Source organism: Patiria miniata, unplaced genomic scaffold, assembly GCF_015706575.1.
Source record: "Patiria miniata isolate m_02_andy unplaced genomic scaffold, ASM1570657v1 HiC_scaffold_5, whole genome shotgun sequence".
Classification (NCBI taxonomy): domain Eukaryota; kingdom Metazoa; phylum Echinodermata; class Asteroidea; order Valvatida; family Asterinidae; genus Patiria; species Patiria miniata.
Window position 1 is genome coordinate 10,102,020 of NW_024037072.1, and position 20,695 is coordinate 10,122,714.

The 20,695-nt window shown below is 40.2% G+C and overlaps 1 protein-coding gene across 1 annotated transcript; it reads right to left on the reverse strand.

The window, feature by feature from the left end:
- Positions 1-857: 857 nt before the first annotated feature.
- LOC119740254 (muscle, skeletal receptor tyrosine-protein kinase-like) lies at positions 858-20,082 on the reverse strand. The gene is made up of 16 exons (XM_038215510.1): positions 19,852-20,082; positions 18,828-18,947; positions 15,528-15,628; positions 12,278-12,334; positions 11,004-11,082; positions 10,281-10,325; positions 9,620-9,822; positions 8,604-8,687; positions 7,699-7,804; positions 7,046-7,423; positions 6,017-6,190; positions 4,803-4,984; positions 4,600-4,683; positions 3,705-3,919; positions 2,938-3,075; positions 858-2,395 (listed from the first exon to the last, which is right to left on the reverse strand). Exons 1-16 carry the CDS (start codon positions 19,949-19,951, stop codon positions 2,083-2,085), a joined length of 2,379 nt encoding a protein of 792 aa, XP_038071438.1. The 5' UTR covers positions 19,952-20,082; the 3' UTR covers positions 858-2,082.
- Positions 20,083-20,695: the final 613 nt, after the last annotated feature.

Sequence of the window (20,695 nt, forward strand, 5' to 3'; positions counted from 1 at the left end):
TGCAACAGAGCTACGTGACAGTATCTTAAGTTAACACACACATCAAACCTTTGAATATTTTACTCATTCTACTATTCTTTACAATAAATATACTAGCCAAAGAAAGAAACGAAACTTAGGCCAAAAAAAAAAGTCTCCGGTTTCTGGTATGCGCGCGCGTCGCCGTAGCCATGCGCGTCGGCAAAATGAAAAAGTTTTTTTTTCAATGAAAGATGATGTCTCAAAACCGCCAAACTCACTGGTTTGACTGGAATCCTGCTGCTGCACAATTTTAACGTGTTTTTAGATGGAGTTATGATCGAGAATAAGCTTTATGTGGCCTCTCTGGACTCCCATATATTTGCACTAAGTTTAGTCGGGCACCATTTGCAGTCATCAGTCGACATTTGAAGCAAAAAGGTCAGGTAAAAAAAAAAAAAAAGCCGCGTCGCCGCACCACTTTTTGGACAAGCTCCATACCAGAAACCGGAGACTTTTTTTGTGTGGCCTAGGCCAAAAAAAAGTCTCCGGTTTCTGGTATGCGCGCGCGTCGCCGTAGCCATGCGCGTCGGCAAAATGAAAAAGTTTTTTTTTCAATGAAAGATGATGTCTCAAAATCGCCAAACTCACTGGTTTGACTGGAATCCTGCTGCTGCACAATTTTAACGTGTTTTTAGATTGGGTTATGGTCGAGAATAAGCTTTATGTGGCCTCTCTGGACTCCCATATATTTGCACTAAGTTTAGTCGGGCACCATTTGCAGTCATCAGCCGACATTTGAAGCAAAAAAATCAGGTAAAAAAAAAAAAAAAGCCGCTTCGCCGCACCACTTTTTGGGCAAGCTCCATACCAGAAACCGGAGACTTTTTTTGGGCCTTAGTTAAAAGTTGCTGTCGAGATAATTTGGTTGTGTACAATACCGCCTTAAACCTCACAAAACCAATTGATCCATGTTAACACGCATCAGTGTCCCCCAAAGAAGTCATGTTGTTGAAAACGATAAACAGGGTGTCCTGTAATCTTGAATTAAATTACACTTGAGAATGATTTACAATAAAGTTGCGGTTTTTTTTGCTAGTAGATGTATATAAACAAGTATATGTATATGTCATTATAACACGAATGGTTTAGACAAATATTTGGATAACACCAGATCAGGCTTTTGAACTATCGTGATGTTATATCGTGTATTAACTATTCAGTAGATGAATTTGCGTCGGGATGATATAAATTAATATTAGGTGTTTTGCCCTTCACCGACGTATAAACACTGTATATACAGTGTGCTACCTCCCGAGTGAAAGTTGAAAAAAATCACTTGGATGGGATTCGAACCCAGGACCTCTCGTGTATTACCACTCGATCACCGAGCTTGCGGAATCGGTTGGTGTATTTGATTTTCTATGGATATACACGCTAATCTTGCACATCTGTTTGGGGATTGTACTTTATATGTTTTGGTCCGTAGACCTCATCACTTCGTGAATTTACAAACTGACACGGAGAGTTACAACTTTACGAAAGTATCACAATGTTAAAACTATTTATATTACGGTCAATACAAAGTTCGACAAACTGGTGCTTTTGATATCATGCTTATCGAATATCATGGAAGCCCAGCCTCGTCACTCTGCGTTACATCGAATTCTTCGCTGCACAAACACTGAAAACTGAAAACACTGTTTTTCACTGAGTTCAGTGAAAATATAACTTACAAAGTGACACTCTATTTGATCTTCAGATAAGTGAAATACTCATTATGATACATAATATACACATTTACATAGGTGCCACATATTATTTATTAGCACAAATACCTTAAGTGGAATATTTTATATTTATCACCAAAATACAGAAAAATCCGCAACTACTGCCTTATGCGATCATCTTGCAACAACACCGATAACTTTAATACACACCAAAATTACAAATCTATATACAAACAGACACTATACCTGGCCAAAGTGAATAATTTCTTCACACAATGAAGTACCGGCTCCTTGAATTGAATTTGGTTATCATAATTCCTACAACAATAATAATGAAGATTAATAACATTAATACTTGACTTTGGTAATCGTTCAGTGCTTCTGTACTCGTGCCCTAATCTTCAATTTCATCTTTTTGAAAGAGCCTAGCAGTGTCACTCTGCTCAGGGTCACTCTTCGCCATTTCCTCCTCGTTCAGTGTGAGCTTTGACCCTGTTGCCATGGCGCCGCTAGCCTCCCCCTTCTCGCTCCGTGCCTTTATCCCACCGCTGCCACCAGTTGTTGGGATGCAGTGGTCGTACACGGCGCCCTCAAGCGGCATGTAGTCACACTGGGCCACCAGCATCTTGTCGAAGGTGTTGAAGAGGTTGGTGAAGGTCGGTCGGTCACAGGGTTTCTCTCGCCAGCATTGTCTCATGATGTCATAACTATCAATTAAAACGAAATAGTCATTTTGTGACTTTATAAGACTAAAACAAGGTATGCGAAACACCTGAATCCACGCACAAAATTTCGCTCTACAAGGACGAAATGAAAACAAGCCAAATGAGAAAATGTCGAGATTTTGAATTAACTACACGTAATAATTTATACTTAAAAAAGGCGCCGCTTTTGTCCATAATTCAAAGAAATGAATAATTACTAAATTTCTCAGTCTGACATAAAGAAAGTTCACATCTCCAAAGAAGGATTAGGTGGGCGCAGGAGCTTTTTACATTGCCTTGTCTAGTTCCAAGACCTACTTATTTAAAATTTTATGGTTCTTGTGCTCGAGTGTTGAATGGCAACTCATCGCAACCGATGGAAATCTAGTGTGCAAATGAATAGATGTTTCACTGGCTGATGTAATCCCGTCCAGATAAATAAAGGGGGAAGCTGTTTGGTTGTGTGTGATAACACTGTACAGGAAAATCTCTTTACACCCCTAATATCATTTTCCGGAACTTTATAAAACTAGGCTAAATCTCACATGTCTTCGGGGCAGGAGTTTGGTTTGTCCATGCGGTAGCCGGTCTGCAGACGTCGGATGACCTCGCGTCCATCCACTCCAGGGTATGGCATGCTTCCCAGCGTATAGATCTCATACAAGACGATGCCAAAGGACCAGCTAGAGAGAGAGAGAGAGAGAGAGAGAGAGAGAAAAATACCCAACATAAACCACTCTGACAAAAGGCATGTGGTTGAAACAGTTGTTCCATCTGTGGACGACAGAACATTGGACCGTTGCGTACATTTTTCACAGTGCTCGTGACCGTGACCTAGCGTGCGTGGTCACCTGATATTAAAGTCATGATCTAATTAGTCAATGCACACTTTGCACAGCTTCCTACCTGTCAATTTACAGGCTAGAAGGGTCCTTCTCTTGGAGACCAATTCCTCAAATTCCAACCAATACCTCAAAGTCTGTCTTTATTTTGTTGACAACGTTGGCACATTTTGGACTTGTTTCAAAGAAGTGTTTCTGGACATTTTTAAATTGAGGTAGAAAAGTAACACTTGAAAAAGACTGATCTATATTAGTCTGGTGTAACATCTACACCACACCAAAGTTTAACAATATCCTGCAAACATATTTCTATAGGCTGTTCTCCATATATCCTCCGGTTGAAAAAAGGACATCTCTTGGGGAAGTTCCAAAAATGATTTATTTGAAACCAATTGTTAGCTAAACGAAAAGCGGCACAAAAATCACCCGAGTTTTAAAACTTTTTTTAAAATCACACTACCGATACATACACGTCACTTTGTATGGTGCATTTGCCTTCCATATTGGTCTCCAGGCTGACCCACTTGACGGGGCGTTTCCTCTGAGGGGCCAAGCGCTTGTAACCGTTCTGGTAGATGTCGTCAGCTAGGCCAAAATCTGAGATCTTGATCACTAGGTCCTCGCCCACCAGGACGTTGCGAGCTGCCAGGTCGCCGTGGTAGTAACGGGTGTTGGACAGATATTCCTTGACAGAAAAATAGGCACATCCTTTTCTTTTAAATCCATCTTTTGAACGACAACAAAGAATCAATGTTTTAATAAAGGTACTTCTGACAGATCACAAGTCCATCAAAAGTCATCAAGTCACGAGTCAACTCCCTAGCTATTTATGAATTGTGACAAAACCAGCGCACTGTTATTATCGCTCCCTATGTTACTGATGACTTAACTTGTGAATGACTTGTAATTTATTTGTGACCGGACTACTCGTGTACCTGTGGTCCATCACAAGTATACCACGAATACAACACTGACAATCGTCGCATACGTTTGCCAACTCTTGCAGTTTAATTCTTGCACCCATGTAATTTCATCAGGTCGGCATTCTTCTTATCATTGTGTTGATGCGGGCAGAAGCTGTGACTGTGACTGTGATATTCGGGCGGATTTCTAGCGCCATAGTGCTTGCAAGGAAATCTATTTTTTTCAAAATATCTGCCCATTTGCAATTATCTATATTCACAAATTCAAAAGTTATAGTAACGCTTCTTCGGCGACGAGTTCATTAAGGTGTAGGCCCACTGTACATTATACTTGGCTATGTGAAAATATTCCTTGTATTAAAATTACACGTGAGCTGTGACCAGCAGGTCTACATATCCATTCAAATTGATTCGACGAAAATATATTTCACATTGTCTTTACCATGCCTCGCGTGATTTGTCGAGCAATCTGTATCTTGTTGGTCTCTGACAGCAAGTAAATCACGTCATCATCCGGCCGATTCTCCTATTTGGTAAGAGAGGAAATTAAAAAAAAATTCACCAAGTGAATCATCAACCCTACTAAATTACCGACGCCAAAAAAGTAAATATCAAGAAAAATAATAATATTATAAGTCAATGTACCTCCCGACACTTCCACAAGAAGTGAAGCAAGTCGCCATATTTCATGAACTCAGTGATGAGGTAGTATGGCTCATCCACCGTGCAGCAGCCAAGCACGGAGAGTATGTTAGGATGCGTCCCGATCTCAATGATTAGCTTGATCTCATCCAAGAAGTCTTCCTTCATGGCCAAACTCGCATTACCTGGATGACGTGATCATAACAAAATGCTCTGAAATCGTACCTTCAATGTCAGGGAGTTTTATATGTATGTTACTTCTCCAGTTTCACTGATTTGAAAAACGATGGCTACAAAAGAAATAACATTAGAACTGAATAAAAGTTATCAGTGGGGATTTGATGTCGGGGAGATGTCAGTTTCATTACTGGGTTTTGTCCCTTACGCGGCGAAGCTTTTGATTCGATGAAGAGCGATATTATTATTATTATTATTTTATTTCTCTCCACTTGAATACATACACTTACGTAATAACATTATAAACCCACAAAAAAGCCAAGACAAGAAAACAGCACTAAAAAAATATATGTGGAGAAGGCAAAACCGTGAAGGAAAAAACAAATTCCTATTACTCGAAGGAACAGTCTGTCCATTTAAAATGTGAAGTGAGGGAAAGTTGACAGTAACACAAAACTATAAATAATTACGAAAGATAAAATATAACATACATCAGTTTCCTTGTCTGAGGTTTTTAAGCTCTGGCAGGAGCTTCGTACAAGTCATTTTGGTGTCGGTCGGTCGGTCGGTCGGTCGCCCAAAAATTGCCCAAACACATTTACAAAAAATTAGCAAATACCATGCCTTCGGCAGTATAAATACACTGCAAAAATTGTTTGTAACAATTCGTAAAGTTGTGTATGAAAATGGTGAAAACGTAGGCAAGATATGTGCAGTATTGTTATAGTCACGTGGTATTTTCTGTAGAGGTTGGATGGTATCCAGAAGGAGGATATGAAAACTGACGAAAAGTATGGTGTCCCATATGTGCCATCGGTGTTGTGCACTCGCACTTGTTTCATACTCCTTCAAAGTATTTTGTCAACATCGTCTGGATGCTTAAGCTCTACACTTAGTGCACGCTTGACTATTTTCAGTTTTGCTAAGATTTTATAACTTTTTTTGTGCATTTGAGTACTCGGCTAGCCGACCTAAGATGGAACATTGCAAATATAACGTGTATTCCTTTTCTCTTAGTCTAAGCCATTGTTTAGACGTACACTTGAGACTCTTGACGGCAACTGGTGAATACTCCTCCTTATTGTAGGCACCAAACGCGAAGCCCTTGTAGACCACGCCGAACTGGCCGCTTCCTAGCTCCTTCTCCAACTTGAGCAGAGTCCGGTCTAGTTCCTTGACCTCAAACTCAGGCAGACACTCTTTGTAGTCAGTCTCTGTAAGGGTGCAACAGTGCAATAAAATTCCCATAGACACTGGTGCTAAATGCCCATACTTCAGAATTCTTTAAAAATACTCAGAACTCTCACAGGTATTTTAGCTGCACAGTAAAATGATGATCAACATGTCATCTTTCATTTTCTTTTCATTTTTTGTTGGGTTGACCATTGACTTTTCGAGGAATTCTCACTCAAAGAAGATGACCCCTATCTTTCCCAAAGCGGAAAAGTAGCCATCTTGAAAAAGGATCCCTCTACAACATGGCAACATAGTGCTACTTTCGAGCCCAATTGCATCCAAAATGTTCAGAATTGGTAGCCCCAAGTCCGTGCCAGAGGTTCATTGCCATATCTCTTCAATTCCCCAATGTTATCGCTCTCAGAACTCTCTAATATAGAATATTTTGAGGGTATAACTTTATTCATTAGCTCGGCCGATGGGTTTAGGCCTATTTACAGGTATGCACCCGTAAGTGTCAACCCAAGAAGATGATAAAAGGGGCTGAAGACCGCCCTCCATTGATAATTACGAGAATCATATCCAAACATATCACAAGAGCAAATCAATTAACTGTATGGTAGACATTATGAACCTGTTTTTGTTGATTAAATTAGTGAATCAGGGCTCAACTCCCATACTGTACTGTGCAATCCAACATTTTGTTCTATTACGATGACTGCACACGATGTGTGTCGACACACAAGACAAAATTAGCCTTAGCAAATACATTAAGAACTTACTGTTATTTAACCTGAGATGGCGCCAAATTGAATTTGCGAGACAACTTGTGGATTTATGAGTTAGTTCACGGATTGCAAACTTGTGATGGCTTTGACTGCAAAACTGCTTACCATTCTTCTCCAGACTACCCTTGTGGTGATACATGCTGATCTCCTCCTCCCTAGTCCGGATGAACACCGCCTTCTTCAACTCATCTTCCTTCTTCTTGCGCCGGAGGCAGATGCAAGCCACACATACCATGGACAGGAGAAAGGCCAAGGCAGCACCGACAGCCACCGATGCCGTCACCAAGATGGAACTGCTGGCAGGTTTGCCTGGGGTGGGAGGGATGTCTCCCTCACTCGTGGGCGTGGTTGATTTGTCTAGGCCACTCGACGGACTCGTGGTGGCGCCCTTGGTCACATCATCATTGGACGGCAACCCCCTGCCGTCTGGAGCTCGCCTGGGTGGCGGCGTGGGATCGGCCTCAGGTATCCAGGAATCCAAAGCTATTCAATGGAACCAAAGGGAAAGTCTGAGTTAACAAAACATATCAGAAATCAGGAAGTACTGTGAGTTAGTAAGTCAAACTTGGATTTCTTTCCAAACGAATCTAATTCTCGACGTCAACAAAGACTGTTTCACATGATTTCCCACAATGTCCCACAGAAACATTACGATTGTTAATGCAAAAATGTTGTTCATTTGTCTGATTATCAATTTAGCTGACATTTGTTTTTGTTGATTGATTGATTTTTATTGTTAAATATTTTAACATCACTACCAGATTCGATTCGTGTTTCTGCTGGACTCGGTTCCTCCGCGCCTGCTGTTTCAAATAGTATCCGAGCTTGATAGAGGCTGGTAGTATCATCGGTCACAGGTGTTACCTTTTGGCAAATAAAATGAGGTGCTCAGTTTAATCTTTGCATGCAATGGTTTGAAAGTAAGTTAAAACATATACCACTCTTGACTACATCGAAAATTAGTATCGGTTAAATTAGAGACGTGGTTAGGTACAAATCCACCCGGTATTAATTAAACACCGTTCTTTGGTTTATATTACTAAATGTACCATTAGAGAGACACCTTATCGTTATTTTTTTCGATAATGGGGAGACACCGGCTTTTAGGGAGACACATAACTGTCTCCCTAATATGGCACAGCCCCCCTTTAGAGGCAAAGTTTTAACTTCGCAATTAGGTTATATTTATTGCTTGTGGTGTAATTAGTAAAACTACCGAAATTAGTGGGAAAAGGACAAGGGAATATAGGGTTAGGGTACATGTAAGTTGGAAAACTGTTGTGCACAAGTCTATGGGAAAGTCTCCCAAATGACCCATTCCCGGTAATGGCTCAATTATTATTATTATTTTTTTTTTTTTGGAGGGGGAGGGGGTTCGGTATTGTTATGTTCAGACAAAAAGACAAAGAACTTATACCTAAGGTATTACTTTTTGTCTACTGGCTTCGTACTCAACTAAAGCACGTTAACTATGTTGTCAGAAAACCCAGCCATTCTTCTGGGTTTAAACAAGAATTTAGGCCAAACATGCCATATCCGTTTACCACTGCAGCGAAGCGGTTTGCAAAAAAATAATCTAGCAAACGAATAAATGTCCGCTATCGAAAAGAGTCTCATTACACAAACAAATATTCATGCTTCTATTTCAAAATTATCATCTTACCGTTAATTCGTAAAGGTCATCTGTTGATTCGGGCAGGTCCATGGTGATCTCATACCGCACCGTTAGGTTCCATTCACCATCCTCCTAAAAAAAACATTCAAATCTCGAATTTTGTTGCAAATTTCCGGTGTTGCACAAAAGCGCTCAGGCGTAAGTCGATCTAATCCATCAGGACACATCTTATAATGCTAACCTGTATAAAGTTGTTTGAAATTAATCTTGTACCAGAATTCTGCCCTTTTCAGTTGACCACTTTTACTGATATTTACCTAATAGTTTAACCCCTAGATTAAAGTTTATAAAAAGATGCTAAACATTAACAGCAATGAAGTCAAATAGTTCAGCTGGGCCCGATATCACGAAACACTGCGACGCGTCGCAACCCGAGTATACGACGTGTAACACGTAACATGCAACTCGCGACGCGTACGGTTGTAGGATCCATTTTACGAAACTTGCGATGAGTTCAACGCGTCGTGAGTTCCTTGACAACGGCTTAAAACACGTCGCAAGTTATGACGTGTCTAGTGGTCATCGCTAAAAAAGAAGCGTCCTTTTCTTAGCCATTTTTTTGCCATAAAAATTACATAAACGAGACTATAATACCGAGACAATGTGTGTTAAGTTGCAAAAGGAAAATGCATTGCATGAATATGAAACTAGCCTGGATTATTGCAGTTTAAATTCCAAAGTATAACAGTCCACTTTTTAACGTTTTTTTACCGTTACATTTGCATCACTGTTTCGCCATTTTGTTTTACGTTTTAAAACTTTTGGAGAGAAGATCCAACGACTGTCTGTTGACTATCAGACGACTATTTACTGTATACTGAATTAATACATGCAACAGTCACCGTATTATGCTATAAATACACATACGACGCGTCGCACTTACGAGGTGTTTTGTGAAATGGATCTCAGGACGCGCTGCGACGCAGCGTAAGTTACGATGAGTTTCGTGAAATCGGGTGCAGGTACACTATGTTAGATGAAACAAAATTCGACGACGTTGATACCTGAGCAGCTGGAATGTAATCTTTGTGTCCGTTGCTAGTGGTGATGGGCTTGTTGGGTTGTTTGTAGCTAACTACGTACATCTTGATTGCTCCGTTAGATTGTACTGGTCTCACCCACGACGCATTAACCTCTATAACACCGTTAATTTGCCGTATTGTGCGGTCTATACGAAGATCCACTGGTTTGCCTGTAGTCTGGACAGCTTAAACAAGAAAAGCGTCGAAATACAATGCTTACCCCACTGCACTGACTTGACTGTAAAGAGGATGATTCTCATCTTATCTTTAAGATAAACATGATAATCTTTACGAGAATTTCAATTAGTAAACCTCACTTAAAAGACCGCTTTACTGTTTCCTTGTGTACAAGGAAGCAGCTTTTTTTTCCCTTTATTGCTTTTTTCTTCGAGAGTTCCTTTTATACGATGAAATTTTACGTCGGGAGCTGTAAATTGAATTTGCTGTGGTGATGGGCAAAAACTAAGTATCAAATATTAATTTTGTCCAGTTTCATTTTTGTGCTTTCAAGAAAAAGATGCATCCTTGTGATCGTTACACATTTACAGGAGGAGCGATTAATTTCCGGAGACGGAGACGTTACTTTGTCTGAACACGGTGCCGACTGAATTGTAATGTCTTACTGTGCGCCAAGTCGTCTTACCTCGTCCGCTGCAGAAGGCGGCGCTTTTTGTCTCTTCGTAACAATCTATCAAAAAACAAAGCCAAGAAAATGCCTACGTGATGAAAAAGCAATGTGTAGTTGATGAAAAGCATGACGATTAATAAATCTCTCTGATATAAAAAAGGATGATGGATTTCGCTTTGATTTTGCCGATTTTTTTTGCGAATGCATGCATAAGCAAATATTTTGTTGAAAGTCAAGTGCATGGGATTATGTGTACTGTGCCCGTCGTAGGTGCAGTCCAATACACGTGATTGATAACTTAACATGTGTGGCTGATCAGACGTAACGTGAAGCTGAATCACATTATTTTGGTATGGCCCTATATAAGTGCCAAAGAATATCAAGAAACTACGATGGACCTTATGCTTAGCAGCCATCGTTTTCCCCTTCTTAATTCCCCCTTTCCCTATTTGCTTTGGTCACGGGTGGGAAGTGAACCCCTACCCCTTCGTAGTAGTACACTACTTGTAGTGCACTTTATCTTCTGACAAGAGATTGGACGATAAGGAAATTGTCGGGCCATTTTCAGTAATAGAACAAAATATAAAACGGTAAGCTTGGAGCACTCATTGAATTGATTTAAACACAAAACTAACCCTAATAAGAGCAAAATTAAATGGAATTTCTGGAGGTATTATAAAAAGGGATTAGTAGCGGTTCTGTCTGGTCAGGCATCACAGGGCCTTGGTAATCACATACCCGGGGAGTTAATCGGTTCAATGTGACTGCCCGATTGAGGTCGTTGCATGATGTTGTTGCTATCGTCATACGTTCGAACCTAATGAAAAAACAAAAACAAGGTGACTGAACTTTGAGCCACAAACTGGCCAAGATCAGAGGCCAATACTATGTCATTCTTTCAGTGATACCCCCCCCAACCCCCCCCCCCCAAACAACGACAACAACAATTACCAGCCAAGACTTTATGTGCTGCAGGCCTATATTGCTGTGATTGCTCCTAGCCGATTTTTGTTAAGCTCGTACAATTGGTAAGCAATATTTTCTGCTCAGCAGCGTCTTATACAAAGCTATAGTCTAATAGTCCATGACTGGATTTGGATTTTATTCCCCTTAAATAGCCCGCCCGTGCAAGGCCCAGATTATCCAATAGTAGGCACTATGGCTATAGGGTCTACGAAAAATGTGGGGCCTACGAAAGATTCGAGGGCATAATACGAAAATACCACAGTGTGCCAACAGGTTTTTAATAGAGCTACCAGTTTGGCCAGGCTTGCTTACAACAGCTTATAGCATCAACACGAACTTGGTGCCGGTATAGTAGGGCCTACGGCACACTTAATCCGACTCTGGGTCCGTGACAAGCGAGGTCACCATCAACAAGATAAATCAAACCCAGTCTTGGTAATATTGGCAGCGCTACCCGGGAAATTCAGAGAATACCTCGCGAGCGCTGTATTCAAGCTAATGCATACAGCATGAAGTGCGCTCGGAATTTCCTGATGGGTGGCGCTGCCAATATTGCCAAGAGTGGATTCGTTTCATCTTGTTGACAGAGACCTTCAACGCTGCGACAACTGAAATGCGTTCGTCATTGAACTGGCTGCAATTTTGGACACTAGACAAAAAAAATTCAACTCCAGTCTTTGAGCAAGACTTGTTATAACTTGGCCTTCTTCTTCAACTACAAACCGTAGCACATGCGGATTTGTTTCGCATATCGGAGAGCTGATGCCGAATATGGACATCAACAGCTTATGGCTTTGTGGAATCCAATTGTGGTTACTAGCACTTTATCTATATTTGCTGTTCATATGAACGTTTTTATGTGGACGGTAACTCTAGGTGTATGCCTTTGCCTGTAACATTAATGCCGATGTTGGATCATCACTTCAGCACATCTTTCAATCATTTCATCACCTTTCCCCTATTCAACATTTATGGTGTTTAGCTTTACGGTGTTATGTACTGCTTGCGTTACCATTGATCTTTTAAGGACAATATTTCAAACTTACCCTCAGTTCATATGCATATCCGAAATCTACATCTGGAAATGTGATTGATTCGTTCGTCTGTGGGGAAAGATTCGGAATTAAGAACGAGGAATTTCGTAATCACTTGCTGTGAGTCACAAATACTGGGATATATCTTACCAGTTATTTATTTTATTTATGATTACAAAAAGCTTCATAAACAATCACGTTCCAAATAAATAAATAAACATGAACAGTAATGGGTAAAAACTTGAAAAAAAAATATGTTCACATGATACAAAAAAAAGAACTTTGTTCATGCGAACTATAGTAGTAATTTAGATCACTGATACAGGAAAGAATATTTTGAAGTGGAAATTTCGCCTAATTTATAGACCCCTTAGGCTTACATTAACGAAACGGAGTAGAACAATTTTGTCTATAAAACTTGTCATTTAAGAAGTCCGTTGGTCTTTAGAAATTATAATATCAGCGGAATTAGATTTTCTCCTAACCGTCAGACAAACAAAGGGACCCTGTACACAAACAGAAAACCAATCCCATGCTCCGTCAACGCTCAACAACAGACTCGCTTTGTAGCGAACACGCTGATTTCACCGCCATAATAAGGAAAGGTTAATAACGGAACTCGCCGTGTTTGCAGCGAGCTTCCGGGGGAGAATGATAGGGGCATATCACCGAATACAGACGGCGGTGTCCGCGTAGCTCTTGCGGACGCAAGAACCGTACTCCATTTTTTTCTTCAGCTTTTCTCGCGGATGATATCACGTTCGCGCTGTTCAATATCCTTCGAAAGACGATCCCGAAAGCACGCATGTAATTGCTATACCCACACGCAATCAATAGTAACGCCGTTAGATTATTTTCTTAGAGACGGCAACGGAGGTCGAATTCGGAGTGGCGTCAGCTCGAGATCTCGTGACATTTTTAACTTGGAATCAATAACAACATCGATGTTCAGTCTGATTTAAGGAGAAATGACAATCACAGCCGAGGGTATAAATAAATGTTTGAACCTCAGTTTCGGTAAAATGTATTTTGCATCGTATTGGTTCATTGTCGCCCGCAAAGCCGAATTTCCAACAAACAACAATGGAATGTGTCCATGCTCCAAAGGTGAGGTAAAATGTCCCCCAATAAACTACGACTGTCAGTCATCTAAGATAGAAAGTGGAGTTGTTGAGTTATTCATATATAGCGGGAGACTTAAGAGGTTTGGACAACGGTGGTAATACACACAAAGCACGACAGTCCATCGTTTCCAGCCCCACTCCTTATCGCAATACAGGTGAAACGTATGCAGGAGTAGTTTCTTCTCAATTGTACATGGAGGGCGAGTGAGACAATAATACACATCCTTGGAATCCGAAGCTTGTACCATCTCCACTAAGTGGCCAGATGGTTGTGGTGTTGCTTCAAACTACAATCGAACGCAATGGCCCAAAGTGCCCCTTCTATGCATGTCACTTTGGACGTAAGAGCAGCTGGGCATACAGTCGTCATCAGAAACCTTCGCTGCTTGGACTGAAGGAAACATAGTCTCGGATCTTTCGGCCATCTTGTTTTCTTTGTGGTTCCTTTTCGCTGAAAATAACATCTCCAGCACACGAATTCAGAAGTTTCATATTAAGAATTGTCCAACAATTAAATTTTAAACTTTAAATGAACCATGTTTTGGAAATTGCCATTCCTTTTTTTGACCATGCCAAATGTGGCCAATTTGTCTAGGAAGCGATTGACATACGTTGGGATATGTAAATATTGTCTTGAATGTAAATGCCAAAATATTTAGCAACGTGTATCATTTAACTAAAAGGATTGTCCTTGTATTAAACCACCATTTTACGGCGGAACAAATTTTCAACAATATGTTATCAAACTTATTCTGAACAGAAACGTTATATAAACAAAAAGTGGTTCCCTGCAGACTGTCACGCAGGAACACTTCCCAAATGGAAAAGCAACTTTGCACCAAACTAATTGGTTAAAAAGAATTTCCTCAATATTTAATAATTGTGTTAATCAAACACAAAACACGTAATTGTCGCTGTATCTTTGAAAAAAAATTCTCGAATTTATGTATATTGAAATTTACATTGAAATTTTAATCCTCTGGAATAAGCAAAATATTCTGTTTAAAATGCTCAATGAAAGAAACTTCTCCATCACCCAGGAACGTTTATTTCCTTAGAACTTATAATTCTTGTCTGAGACTGAAGGGTCCCGAGTCGATCCTACAGTGCCATCCAGAGCCCGCTACTCAAGTTCCCTCAGTCAATGACGGGTTTACCACAAGTAGCGATTACGGGCTGTCGGTAAAGAGGCTTAGACGCCCCCCCCTCCATCATTCCCGTGATCCCAAGACGCGCCACCAGTCAATCTCAGCGAACCACACGGGACCTTGCGTCAGTTTGGACGGCCCCGGTATCGACCGGCCCCGGCCTCAGAGGCACGGGAGACTCTTCCTTAAACCCCAGGAGTTGGTTTAGTCGCCCGCGCTCTCAGATTCCCTGGCTTGCGCAGCTGCCGATCAAGACCGATTCCAATTTAGCTGATTGCATGATAATCTTTAAAATAACACTCCAGAAGAAAGTAATAAGCACTATACACAACCTCAAAGCAAACAGATTAGTTTAAGTGCAATTAAACAACCGCCACTGCAACATTTTAGATAACCAATGGAGCTCCCTATAATGTCAAGAAAAAAATCTCGAAGCTCTAAATATATAATGTCATTTTCATCAGGTAAATTAATTCAAATTGAAAAATAAATAACCACTGATGAAAGGGATTTTTTTTGGTAGAAAAATGTAGACAGCACTTTGGATCTCGAGGGTGAATTATCCATGTAAATTGGACAGAAACTGTCACTTTAGTTGTTTCAGCAATGTTTCAGGTCTCCTTCATGAAATCATTCAGAAGCTTGTCGTTTGGTTCTCACCTTCTCTTTGGTAAAAAATGCAACTAAATCCTCATCGAAACGAAGTCTGCTGAAAAGAGAATTCTAGTCCAGGAGGAAAAAAACAATGGGCAACAGCTTGGAATAAATCAATTCCACCCTTGACACAACTGAAACATCATTAAATGATGTCTTGAATGCAAAGTCGGGAGGGGGGAGGGTCTATCCAACAAAGGCTCGAAGAAATTACGTCATACATCCAGAAGAAATTAGCCCTACCTGCGCCCTGTTTGGGCGGTGGATAAGAGCGAAATTTCAATATAACTCATAAAATTTAATGGATAAATTGTTGACATTAAAATTGAGACTTACCGTCAAGGTGTACAACGTCGAATCTATTGCACACGGATTCAGTTCGGGGTGATTACTACTCGGCACCGTCGACAGCTTTGCTCCATAACCGGTGAAAATCCCTTCCGTGAAAAGAAGAAGAAGAAGAAAGATGGTTCATTCTATAAAGTAGGATCCAACGGGTGACATACCTCATGTGTCTGTTACCCCTCAACGTTGTCATTTGGGGAGTCAGGTTGTCGTAGCGGTACTTTCCTCGCCTTCCACCGCTGTGATCCGGGTTCGAATCCAGCCTAGGCCAATATGTGGATTGGGTTTTCAGTCCCTACCTGATTCCGTGGGTTTTCCCCAGTATATTCTTCTGGGCTTTTCCTCCCACCTCTAAAACTGTAATTTCTTCTCATTGTCTCCTCTCTACAGGTTTCGTCAGGCTTTCGGGCTACAGTGCCTAGGGCACTTTTGAGGAATCCTTGGTTTCAATACCAGAAAGAAATAAAATAAAATAAATTTGCCGTTCAAGTATCATTAGGAATAACAATTACTTGTTGAGTAGGTAAAACTTGTAAGCTTTTCATAAATACCTAAGACAGTTTAACTATTCCTATTGGTTGAGAGCCCGTCAGGTAGATGGTTTTAAACCACTGATAAACACCAACTGGTTTTAAACACTTTTTTTCCTGCACCGCTGCGTTCTGCGTCACACCGTGCAGTACGCACCGGTCTCCATAGAGGGAGATTTGTTAGCACTACGCGCACTAGGCACAGTGGACGTGGCAACATGAATTAAAATTGTTGAACGACATCGTTGGTAAACGATTGGGAATTTCGACTTGTTTTGACTTTTTGACCGACAGTTATTCATGAATGGGAATAAATATGTGCTTGACCGGTAGTAAACAAGTTCATTTATAACCTGCTAGGGGCCTGGTCGTTGATTATGGCCCTCGCCTTCGGCTAAGACCATTATCAACGACCAGGCGCAGGCCGCTAGTCGGGTTAATTAACATTTACATTATCAATTCAAAGACATTAACACTTAAGAAAATACACACACACAAATATAAACCACCATAATAACGTTTCCTAAAAGCAACCCCGATTAAATCACCATACATTAAATACCGTTGTATAAAAATAACATAAAACATTCATTGCAGTTAAAATAAACCCACTAAATATTCATTAAATCTTTTTTGAAAAGGATGTGTCTATAGAAGTGCTACAAAACTTTCAACGCTTCTAGCGGTTCTAATGATGAAGGGGATGTCATTCCGAATTGTTGGTGCTGCGCGCTCAAAAGCTCGGTCTCCAATGTACGTTTTGTCCTCATTGCACAATAAGTAAGAAGTGAAATATCACCGGGACTGCGCAGATATTCCTTGTGGAAATAAGATGGCACAATGTCGAAGCTAAGTAAGATTGAATGTTAAAAGTCTTGAACAAAATGTTGAATTCAATTCTATACTAAAGCGGGAGCCACCATGAGTCAACAATGGCTAACAAGCCCAACACAAGAATTTGAACGTGTTGCTAAAGATTGAATTTGCTGTCTGGAAGACCATATAGCACACTATTACAATAGTATCTTAAGAGACTAATAAAATAGATACACCGTTAAAATACATTTCTCTAAAGTTGATAGTAAGCAACCTTCACTCAACCCCAAAAGAAACGATTTTTAGACTCTCTAGAGTCTAAATTTTTAAAAACCAAGAAATGCATTTCTTAACGATGTACGACAATGTATCGTGGGGCAGCGTATCAATCAAAGCCCGCCCAGAAATAAAATCATTCAACATTTTGAACGTGTCGATCCGATTATGTCAACATCCGTTTAGCCTACGATATTGGAGTGCAAGTGGCGAGATGGGACAAGTGTAATGAAAACACAACCTTGTATGTTAATGGTGGCAATATTTTCTATGCAACCGTCAAACGGTCAGAGTATAAAAAATGCAACTTGCTCTCTCTCAGTCTAAAACAGACATCTCAGGGGAGAAGCCAGGAAACAGCTGGTTGACGTTAATGAGGACCCTACGGTTAGAAACATAAGGGCTTTAATGCGGACTCTCGGGACCTATATTTGGGGAAATACAATTGATAATGCAAGATGACAAAGTCTTAGTTGAAATTAAACTAACCCGTTTTTAATGGTTGTGTCTGCGATTGAAAACAAAATAAAGCAAATCGAAACGAAACCTAAAATGCTATATTACGAAAATAATGGTGTCATCACGGATTCAAATCGCCAGACTTGGTTTGTGGTTAGTGAAGGAAACATCCGGTTTTGCGGGGAGGAGATGTTTTAAAGACAGGGTCTCAGTTACAATACCGATTGAACTCGTTCTTGGAAAACGGGAATATCACGCAGTTCTTGTAATGTTCCCTCTTGCAATTAGTCAATACCTTGATTTTCCCCCGGTATTAGTTAGCTTGTACCCAGCACCAATAATGGTTTTAATGAGCTCCCAAGATACACAGGAACTCTCAGAATGATTCCATCCGAACGATAATGCAAACAGCCTGCTAAAAATATACGGATTGTGTGGATCCAGAAACGTAACGTGATCATGTTTCACTACAAGAGAAACAAGCTCTCTTATACCAATTAAGTCCAAGCAAATTCGAGACATCATCCATTTTTGTTCTGTTATGCACGGTATATACAGTGAAACGGTTTTCGTATTCGCCCTGTGTAGGAGATGGTCAACTTACATCATGTTCCCTGAATTCATTATTACTAAAATATAATTCAAGCTGTCTTGCGATTGGGTAATGATTAGAGTGCGTGCCTCGATTGCAAAAAAACCCAAAATAAATAAAAACCCAAAAAAATGCACGGGGACCGAAAACATAAAATTATGCTCATCACATTGCTGATCTATTGTATCGACTAATAAAATATGAATATAATTTGTATTTGTCGTGAATTGGTCCAGTAGCAATCAATCTAACCAAAACCTTGCTCACTGTCTCTTGCTCATTCTACGATTACTAATTGATTGAAAACGGTGTTGACTTCATATTCTTTGTATCAGGATTCCCTGTAAGTGATTTTTCTTTTTACCGAACTTTACGTTCCTTTCATGCATAAAATTAATATAGTTTCTTTATTTCTTACGAGTAGTGGCCCTTAACCCTCGAGTGTGTCAAAGTTACAAGGTTATCAGGGCAGATATTATATTTCATATATTACTGGTAACACATCTAACATATGAGCTATTCGAAATGAAAACAAGGAGAGCGACTAGCCTCGATCAATGCGGTATCAATGAAGTAGTATCCGATTCTAGCTAGTAAATGGACGGAGTGTTGTCTTACCTGCTGGTCTCTGCCAGGATCCCACGGCGTCCAGCGTCCACTTGTCCCCGCTGCCGCCGAGGCCGGGCCCGCTGGTGTCCCGGCGGGTCTGGAACGTCAGGTTCAGATTGGTCGCAGAGGCTGCGGCAGAATATGGTGGAAATTGTATCTGCGGTAATTGTGGTCTAATTGCACGATTTTACAAGACTTCACCGTGGGCTTTATGTAAAGGCATGACCATTACGCAAGGAAGATGCTTTTCAAAGATAACACACTCCCATCAGTGACTCAACCTGCTTTCCCGTGAACTTGATTTCGTGACTCTCCGTTTACCGCATACTGCATCATTCGCAAACATATCAAGTTTACAAAATGATAAATTATTATACCTTATGTCTCATTCTTTCCAGAAGGAAAGTGAGTTATTTATGTTTCTACCACGAAGAGGCCAATGATGTATTGTTCGTACACGATTCAAACATTTTGTTTTTAAGTTGTCTTCAAATGTTTCACAACTCAGTTTTGGCAGATTTCAATTTGGTATTGAGGCCTGATGTTATCACCTTTAATGTAAATCCCGAAAAAGCAAAACTGAACAAACATCGTGAAAGGGACACCAAACTTTCACCAAGAGCCGTTTTCAGAGGGTAAGTCCGATAACATCTACAAACAACTATGCACTTCTTTATTTAATTTTTGCCTTAATAAATAACCCAAACGAACAATTTCGTATAGAATTGGGATATATGTTTCCACACAGGTGACCTCAAGGTAATAACACAACTGTGTGTGTGTGATAACTGCACTAAAAACTAAAATGAAATTGTCCTGTTCTTACAGAAACGAAGGGCAACGATCTAATTACTCAGTCGTTAAAACGACTAAAACATCAAATTTTCAATTATTTGGGCTCAGAAGTATATCATATTAATAAACAAGAGTAGACGTACGTGTGTATTTGATTCTCAGTTTAATTTCACTCCAAGTATGTTCCTCTCATTTAGTTTAAGAAAAACAGCCGAAATAAAAGAAAACATTGACTCACGCAACGTGATGCAGGTGTTTGCAGATGTGATTCCAATTTTGGGCGTTAAAACTGCCAACGATGTTGCTACAATCACCACCCATATGTGCGATTGGATCATTTCGGCAAACGGTGATTAAATATACCAGTAAATCCTTTACATATTTGCCATCTTTGCAGATTGAAATAGTTCTCCAGGAAAACAGGTGAAAAGAACACTCCTCGAAGAACAAAACTGCTGTTCGTGGAGCGGTCTTGTATTCCAAATGATTCTTGATAACCACCTGCGTCGATTACCATCGGGAGTGAATTGTGACCACTGCCATATGCAAATCACATGAAGGTTTGGTAGCCAATCACTGAGCCTCTCATAATTCTTTACCCTTTCACGCATGCGTGAGTTATGGTCATTATAGTCAAAGAGCAGCACTGTAAGAAGCCTTCGTGATCAGCAGAAAGGATAGACGTCGAGGACTTTGTCATAGTTAATCTAATATACATCCGCTAAACGTCGCCGTGGTAAGAAATTTAATCAGCAAATAATTTTAGAAGTAAACACGGCATTAAAATTAAACGGAATTACGATTTGTCGTTGCCCCTCAATCAATCAGACACAGTCACAACTAGTACGCGATTCAAATGCCTTTTTGAGTGAATAGAATACATGTAGCTTGGGTCAACTTGCAAGACTAAGTTAGCAACATGGGCGTTAATGCGGACGCTCCTCATACACAAACTGTACCAACTAATTACAAAATCATGGTTTTCATAACCTTTGTAAATTGAGATGGAGGAAGAAACGATGTTCGTTTAATGTTTGCCTGACAAAAGAGTGTTATCTAACCGTATACGTACACGCGCCTGA